At 36.6% G+C, this 9,227-nt stretch overlaps 1 protein-coding gene across 9 annotated transcripts in view; it reads left to right on the forward strand.

Moving 5' to 3' along the window:
• Window positions 1-6,807, forward strand: part of LOC107734878 (protein LSM14 homolog A-like) — a 13,221-nt gene extending 6,414 nt beyond the window's left edge. For 4 of the 9 annotated variants that reach the window (XM_016546778.1, XM_016546792.1, XM_016546764.1 and 1 more), the window contains 5 exons: window positions 599-793; window positions 905-1,076; window positions 2,059-2,088; window positions 3,424-3,667; window positions 4,764-6,807. In XM_016546778.1, coding sequence (XP_016402264.1) covers window positions 599-793; window positions 905-1,076; window positions 2,059-2,088; window positions 3,424-3,667; window positions 4,764-4,787 — 665 coding nt within the window. In that variant the 3' untranslated portion in view covers window positions 4,788-6,807. The remainder of the gene's footprint in view (window positions 1-598; window positions 794-904; window positions 1,077-2,058; window positions 2,089-3,423; window positions 3,668-4,763) is intronic. The other 5 variants (XM_016546798.1, XM_016546769.1, XM_016546801.1 and 2 more) reach the window with 3 other exon arrangements.
• Window positions 6,808-9,227: the final 2,420 nt, after the last annotated feature.

The raw sequence follows: 9,227 nt of genomic DNA on the forward strand, positions 1-9,227 counted from the left end.
ATCGCAAATCAAATCGCAATCGCAATATCTGTCAAAAAAAATCGCAATTTGATATTTTCCCCCAAATCGCACAGCCCTAAAGGATACCACAGAAATACAATTCGAATCTTTTGTTGTGTGCATGTCATTTTACCAAGGACTGCTTCTCTAATCTTGGCTTTTATCTTCGTTGGCTTCTAACCTTCTTAATTTGGACCAACAAGCTCTCCGAACTACAACCTGTAAGTCCTACGATTGATACGTTATGTGTACATTTTCAATTGTGTGCTCAAAATATATACTGCGTTCTGATTAAAAGTTAAGACAGAGCGTCTTTTGTCTGTCGTTCTTCAAACATTACAGTAGACATATTTTGGTTTACAAACTGTATTTTCATCAGTTAGTCACGTTAGCACTCGGCTAACATTTCCACCATTATTGTTTTAAGTGTTCACAGTTTAGCAGCGGATTGGAGCACTATTATTGTTTTATGCAAAGGTGCTTTGTCAATGGTAGCGCTCGCTAACTTGCTCAAGAACTCATGTCCTGCATTTGCATAAACATTATCATGATCAGGACCATAAGCTTCATTTGTGATAATGGTTATTTCTCTCTCCAGGTGGCGCTCCTCCAGTGAGAAAGGGGCGGGGCAGTGGTGGTGGAGGTGGCGGTCAGCGTGGGCGGGGCAGGTTTAACGGGCGTAGAGATGGGCCAATGAAATTTGAGAAAGACTTTGACTTTGAGAGTGCCAACGCACAGTTCAATAAGGAAGAGATTGACCGCGAGTTCCAAAACAAACTCAAGATTAAAGGTGGTGTGTGGGAAAACTGTATTACTATGTTACATCAACACAAACCAAGAGTGCAGTATTCATTATTAGGTTTAATTTTGAATGTCAGTATTATAATATCACTCTGCGCTGCAGATGAGAAGAGTGAGAAATCAGAGAAGACTCTGAACGGGGAGGAGAAGACCGATTCAGGTGTGGAGACCCAGAACAGTGAAAGCAACGCTGATGAGGAGGATCCACTGGGACCCAAATGTTACTATGACAAATCCAAGTCCTTCTTCGACAACATCTCCTGTGACGACTCCAGGTGAGATCTCGGCTCCTGCGCGAACATTTTTAGTATGTTCATTAGGGCTGGGTATCGGCACAGACTTCACGGTTTGATTCGATTCCAATTCACAAAACTCTTGATTCGATACCGATTCATTTGGAAACATTTTAGATACATGTGCATTTTTCTTAAGGAGAAGACCCCTCTCATTTGGTAACACAAAAAGTTATATTTAGCAAATTTAGTAAAGTACATATAAAGCAGTTTTTATACCAAAATTAGTTTTATACTTACACTTTTCTTTCCTGTTCACTGTTAAATTTATAGTATTTGTTGTTGATTGAGAGGAACTAAAATACATGTTTATAGTGTTTTATAATGTTTGTAAAAGCTGTAAACACCTAATCAATGTAATATAGTACATATAATTAGCAAAATGCTTCTCCGTCTTCTCTAGAGTTATTTTGTCTCGTTGACTAACGTGCTATGGACATTGAATGGTCATATTATTGATGTCTGTTGCCACATTAAAGAGTACCAAAACAACATTGTTTAAATTTTGTGACAGTTTTCTTATCAGAAGTATCAATGTACAGTTTTATTCACACATCAGCTGAAAACAGCATCGACTAACAGATCAAAATTGGGTAATCAACATCTTCAACCCAGCCCTAATGTCCATTAACAGTGTGTTCTCAGATGTGACGCAAGTTATGAAACCGTATGCAGTATTCAACAATAGGCTATGCTATACAGTAATGTTACAAAAAATTGCTACAATTGTCACATGATCTTGCTACAATGCTCAAGTCACAGAAATAGCATATTAGTCCAGTTTTCTGTAAAAAATGTCTGATCCAACAGTGAGTCATGAAAAAGCATCAACGTTTAACATCTATCTTGTCTGACCTGGTTCAAACAGGGTGTAAATGCTTTTGAGCGATTCAGTAATTCTTCATTTAGTGTAGTAACGGTGAATGAATCATCTAATAGGTGTACGCTCTTCTGTCTTTTCTAGAAAGGAGAAATCTGGAGGTGCTTTTGGAAGGTGCAGTCTTTTTTATATATATATATAAATGTTTAGACATGCTAATGTGTTTATGAAGCTACGCTTGTGAATTCTGGGTAGTCGGAATCATATTCAAGAAATTCAGATGGTGTCGCACAGGATTATTTCTTAAGATGGAAATGATTCTTTGTGAGTGGGATCTTTTAATCTTTTTTAAAAAATAACCAGTTATTACAAACAATTTAAATATTTAAATTAATTGGTCAGAAAGTGTTGAAAACCTGATCAAATTATATAACCAAAGCAACAGAAATGTCACTGTGTTTTCAGGTTGCATTTTAAAAGATTAGCTACCTTCTAATTTTGTCACACAGTCAATTTTCTCAACAATACAATGAAACCTTTCATTGTGGGGAAGTTGTGGCCTAATGGTTAGAGAGTCGGACTCGTAACCCAAGGTTGCGGGTTCGGGCAGTTTTTATACCAAAATTAGTTTTATACTTACACTTCTTTCCTGTTCACTGTTAAATTTATAGTATTTGTTGTTGATTGAGAGGAACTAAAATACATGTTTATAGTGTTTTATAATGTTTGTAAAAGCTGTAAACACCTAATCAATGTAATATAGTACATATAATTAGCAAAATGCTTCTCCGTCTTCTCTAGAGTTATTTTGTCTCGGTATGGGTCACCATACTTGGCCACATGTCACGTCACTCAAATTTGTCCATGGCATCTTATAAAGCAGCTGTTTTTTTATATCAGACTCCAAATCTAGCTCACTCCAAGATGAATGTCACGTAAACATGTTGCAGATTAGACAGGCATCCTGCCAAAGGTGGATTTTTGAGATTGAATCTTGCAGAACAGCAGTAATGAATGACACACTGGCTACGTTTACATGCAACCAAATAATCCGTTTGTAATCGGATTGACAGCTCAATCGGACTGAAAAGCCTTCATGTAAACACCTTAATCGATCCGATTGAGGTCGATCGGAATTCAATTGATTTATTTATGAATAAATATGAGCAGCATGGCACAGCGGTTTATATGTGTACTTATCCATGAATGGATAAATATAAATTCTGCTGTTAAAAACAAATAAAGAAACCGTGTAGGAGAGTGGTTTTTATGTGCAAACAGTGAGAAACTCTATATTTGTGCAGTGTGCGCATGTCAAAAAAAATCAATTCCGATTTGAAGCTTGTGACATATAAACGCGCACATCAACCCGATCACTTTATTTAGCGTTCATGTAAACACTACATTCAGATTCATCAATCGGAATGAATTCAGTCCGATTGAACCAAAAATTGTGCATGTAAACGTAGCCACTGTTGAATTGCATTCTGATGTATTTTTCGTTCTCAGGGAACGGAGGCAGACCTGGGCAGAGGAGAGGAGGATGAACGCCGAGACGTTCGGTATTCCTCTGCGTCACAATCGTGGACGCGGTGGTTTCCGCGGCAGAGGTGGCGGCATGGGCTTCCGTGGCGGTCGCGGGCGTGCGGTTAGCAGGGGCTCGTTTATGCCCTCCCGCGGGGGTGGAGGCGGATTCAGGGGCGGGTTTAGAGGCGGCAGAGGAGGACGAGAGTTCTCTGACTTTGAGTACAGGGTTAGCACTTCCTCTCTTACCACAGTAATGGACCCTTTTCACAGTTCTCAGAAGCGAAAATCATGATAGCCGGGTGAACTTCTTTAGTGATGAAAGGAAACTGCAACATATCATTTTTGCACAATAGCATTTTTATGACTTTTCTTTTTCAAATCTTTTTTATGAGATTGATTATTTTAGTCGGAAGAGAGCTGTTAGAAACTCTCATGCAGCAGCATTAACTAGTTTTGTAATTTAAAGCCAAGGTAATATAATACAAAGTATAGTGTTATATAATGAAGCTTATTTAAAAAGTTTTCTGATGCAAATAACTGGAAACGCATTGTCACAATCTGTGAAAAGGGTCCATCTCAAATATTAGGGATGTGGAATGTGTTGTACTTTGTTGGGTAACACTTTAGAATAGGGAACACATATTCACTATTAGCTAAGAGTTTTCCCTGAACAAACTCCTAATTTGCTGCTTATTAATAGTAAGGTAGTTAAGTTTAGGTATGGGGTAGAGATTAAGAGATCTAAAATATGGTCATGCAGAATAAGCCATTTATATGTACTAATAAACAGCCAATATGCTAGTAATATGCATGCTAACAAGCATCTAGTTAATGGTGAGAATTGATCCTTAAAATAAAATGTTACCCATTTTTGGTAATTAAAATAAAATTAGTCAAGATAACTTACACTGGTTTATTTAAGGTAGTTGCCAAGGCAACATTTCTAATTTTTGTTTAAGTTGAAAAATTACTGAAATAAAATTAAAGCTATTTAAACATTAAAAAATTTAATGTTTATGTATGTAGTATGTATATAAAGGCTCATAAAATTGCTGAAAATAAAGATAAAAGCTAATTGAATATATTGATGAATACTATAATCGTATATTATAAACAATACTAAAATAACACTGGTGTTGTGACTATATCATTATCAGCCAATTAGAGATTTGGCATTTCGTCTTATTTGTCTGATATTGGAATATTGGGCTTTTCACCCCCAAATTAAACTCTTTCTACGCCAATGAAATTAGTAAAATGATTTAAATGCCTTCTAACCTTCGTCTTTTCTTTTGTGTCTGTGTGTTTGACGTTTGTTTCAGAAGGAGAACAAAGTGGCGGCATAGTCCAACCTGAAGACCAGATCATCCCAACAGCCAAGAATCTCCGATCATCTCGTCTAGATTAACGCTTTGGTTTTGACTCCTGACTAACGGGAACTGCCTCTCTGTTTAACACCAGCGCAGGCGACGCCTGCCTTCAGCTGGACACGTAGCTTTGAGTTTATTTTCTCCTTCCTTTTTTAGAAAAAGAAAAAAAAACATTTGCTGTTTTTTTGGAAACGTTTGATCTGCATTCGATACGTTCGGACGGGAGAATTTGTGTACAAAATGCCGTAAAACTTCCGTGGAATGATGATGATTACTATTATTATCTGGTATTTTTGCATCAACCTTTAGTTCCTTGATTGATAATATTCAGTTAGGACAGACCCCGCTGATACTGTGAGCGCTCCTCAGTCATATAGCTTTATTATGCCATGTTTTGTTTTTTTTGGATCTGTTCTCTAATATCTTTTGAAGCACCAAAAGCCAGTCTAGAGGCTGCGGGGTTTGAGTCGGCCCGCTGGATTCACGTCTATGCTGGTTTGGTGCTCATCCGTCTTGTAAATGTAGGTGCTTTTGCTTCATTTAATAGTTTGACATGGTTTGTAGTACTAATACATTTTTTTAGTTCATTAGTTTATTTCAGCACCCAAAAGCTCTTTTTTTTGTGGATAGTCTGGTCGAGCCTCAGCGGGTCACAAAAACACCCTGGTTTATGATTGAATGTATTGATGAATTCAACATTTGTTTTTGTCCTGAAGTCCTCTCTCTGCCACTCTAAACAGGAAGTTTGTTTCACCTTGCTGTTCTTCTCTTTAAAAAGTATTTTGATATTTGAGTGCCAGTTATTCTTGCCTTTTGATGTCAATTATGTAAATTTAACTAAGAGGGCTTTTTGATATAAACTCGACAAACCCCGAACGACGAGCCCCATCACTGTTTAATGCCAAGATCTTCTGGAAAGATCCTGAAACCCTTTAAGAACCAGATTGGATGTCGAAATTGTGTTCATGTGCACTTTAAAGACAAACGACGCCTGTGTAGCGAGTCACACATGATGTGCGGGCTAAATTTGATGTCATTTTATAAAGCTCATATACCAGAAAGTGACTTGGTTGAATTGTGCAAGGAGGTTTTTCACAATGTACAGTATTTCAGTATAGATTCAAAAGGACTGATGCATCGCGTAGCTCTGTAAAAACATTTGACGTCACATTAGAGGCTCAGTCTAAACGTGAGGCGAGTTTCACCTGAATTAAGTGTCCATAATGAGTCCATGAACCCCTCTATTGTGAATAGTTCTGTTTCCTGTTTGATCCACTTGTATGTTAACGTGTTGTTTCAGGTACCAGCCATCTATTGCTCTGTTACTGGAGTGAAGTTTGATCCCGTCTCTCCCCTTTGAATGTCACTGAAGCACTAGTTCCTGCACTGTTGGATGGGAGTTAATTATTTTTCGCTGTGCGTCATATTTTTAATTTGTGTTTCAAAGATCCAAAGACTGAATTACGGATGGCATTTGGAGGAGAAGTGCTCTCTCTCAGCTGGTTCTGCATTATTTTTCTCCCTAGTTCGCCGTCTTGTCCGTTTCTTAGTTTTCAACTCTACTTGCATTAACTAAACCGCTCCTTTTAAAAAGCACTACGAATTGCAACACGCAGGCAGCTAGTGAAACACAGTCTGAGCTATCACTCAGACCAGGGCATGGTGGGAAACCTCTGAGTGAGTGGCAGATATCGGTGCTGAGCAGCTGAATTTGGACTGGAGTGAGATGTGAAAATGAGTCCTCAAGCCTGATGCCACGAAGTCGAAGCGGACCTTGTGTGAGATGTTAAACTGGACAGACGTGCAGAATGTGTGGTGTATTACAGGGTTGATGTGATTTTTTTGGAGTCAGAGCTCTGGAGGAATTTGATTGGCAAGTTTATGTTTATGTTTAGTTTTTCTGAATTGGAGCAGTTGTACATGGTATGCTCTTAGAGGGCTTCAAACGGGGCAAACAGGTTTTTATTCAACTAGAGAAATAAATAGTTGTTCAGTATCCTCTGTGTGTGTGCGTCCTTGTTTTTTATCAATAAACATGTATGCAAACAAGAACAATTAATTGGTAGCATGTGCCAATGATCCTAGTTTTCAACAAAAAAAAAATCAATGGGTAACACTTTACAATAAGGTCTCATTTATTAACACAGTTAATCCATTATCTAACATGAACAAACATAGTAATATATTTTGTACAGCTATTATATATATATATATTATATATATATTTTTTTTTTAGTTAGTTAGTTTTGAGTGTTACAGGATTATGAAGCATAGACCAGCATTTTATCTTTCACATAAAAGCTTCAACTTTTTACTTTCAGAATTAAGAATATTTAATTTATTGGTCGTCTTATAACTTTCTCATAGTATAAAAAAAGTTCACTGCATTAAATTTTTAACACAACTTTTGACTTTAAAAATGTATTACTAAATGTTGATAGTAACATTAATAATGCTGTAGAATTGTTGTTCATGTTATCCAATGCAGTATAAAGTGTTGTGTTTTAAATATAATTTATAGGATTTTTTTTATACTATTGGGAATATTAAAAAGCATATTAAGAAAATAAATTCTTCATTCTGAAAATAAAATTGAGAAAAGTCATGCAACGTGAAAACTAAAATGTTATTCGTTCTATACTCAAAACATGACAGTGTAGGCTAAAATATCACTGCAGTTATGTTATAGCTGTTTTTTTTAATTATTAAAGAAAAACTATGAATGTCACTATATTAAAGCGATTAACGACAATGAATTTCGTGATTCTAAGAAATTTAAAAACAGTTGCTGAGCAGCCAGATTAAAAAAAATGTCAGATACTTGTTGAAAATATTGAAGGCTATTCATCGTTTAGCTCTTTTTTTCTTTTTTTTTCTTTTTTTGCATTTTTAGCCACATTTTAACAGCATTTCTTTTAGCATTTTTATTTTGTTAGATTATTTGAATATAAATTAATTTAGATATTTTTAATATTTAATTTAAATAAATATACACTCTCAGAAATAAAGGTACAACAGCTGTCACTGGGGCGGTACCTTTTCAAAAGGTACACTTTTGTAACTATTAGGTTCTATGTACACTTTAAGTACCAATATGTACCTTTAAGGTACCAAAATGGACCCTTTAGGTACAAATAAGTACCTTTTGAAAAGGTACCGCCCCAGTGACAGCTGCTGTACCTTTATTTCTGCGAGTGTACATATAAAATAATAATGTAAATCAACATCATATTCTGATATTTTAGCATTGTAATTCTCTTAGACTATTTTAATACAACAATTTGAATATATAAATTAAATATCCTGTTTCAAAAACAGATACTGCGGGGTCAGATTAAGAAATATAATGTCAGTTTACATGTCAGGATCTTAACATTTTATTCTGTTCTTTTAAATATTTGTAATATTTTTGCTAGGTTCTAAACTGTGGTTTGGTGGTTGAGAAACACAGCTCTGTGTAATACATAGCTTATATTATGTACAGTTGTGAGCTTGTTTTACATTTCATATCGGCATATGTATTGGATATTGATTTTTTTAAGAAGAGAAAAGGCGTCAGTGCTGAAGTGACCTGCAGGCGTCAGTAAAACCTCCGACCAGCAGAAGAAACGGAGACAGTTTACCACACAATAAAATGCTGGAATTCATCGATTTGTTCTTCGGGGTTCGGGATTTCTGAAGCGGTTTCTCGTCTTATAACGCTACACAAGTGAGGCGCGTCGGTGCTTTGAGTTCTGAGTCTGTAAAATGTCTATTGTTTTTGTTCCCAAACGGCAGCGCGGAAAAGAGCAAATTAACCAGGAGACAATTCAAAGAGTGAGTGGACGTTTCACTGCTTAATACGGTCACGGACGCACACACAGTTCGGTTATTTACGAGAGAAATAGCCGCGTTCTATAACCGATCTCACAGCTTTCGGGACTCGCGGAAGCGCAACGGACGACTAACGTTAGTTCCGTCACTCAGCGCGGTGTGTCGCGTGTTTTCGGTAACTTACAGAGACGTAGATATCGAGCTGAACGTCTTCTGAAGGGTTTAGGATCCCCGGTCACCGTCTTTCACCGGAGCCGCTCCCGTCAGTTCGCCGGGGGTGAAACCGCTGTCCGTTGAGATTTGAAAAACGAATTCGCGCCACTTCTATCCGCTGCTGTGTGAACGCGAAAGTTCCACGAATCGATTGAAACAATAAAAACGCGAATAGTTTATGTATACTTGGAATATAATCATTATTTAAAGAGTAAAATCACAAGCTCAACATTTACTATATAATCATTCTTTTTAAGTGAGAAAACACTCAAACTCAGTATAAGTTGTTCTATAAAAAGTTGTGCAGATATATAAGAAGTTAGATTTATTGCAAAAATGTATTAAACAAAAGGAAAATTAAAGGGGGAAATATACTAACAGACAAACAAA

This window comes from Sinocyclocheilus rhinocerous, unplaced genomic scaffold, assembly GCF_001515625.1.
Source record: "Sinocyclocheilus rhinocerous isolate Xijiao unplaced genomic scaffold, SAMN03320098_v1.1 scaffold942, whole genome shotgun sequence".
Taxonomy (NCBI): Eukaryota; Metazoa; Chordata; class Actinopteri; order Cypriniformes; family Cyprinidae; genus Sinocyclocheilus; species Sinocyclocheilus rhinocerous.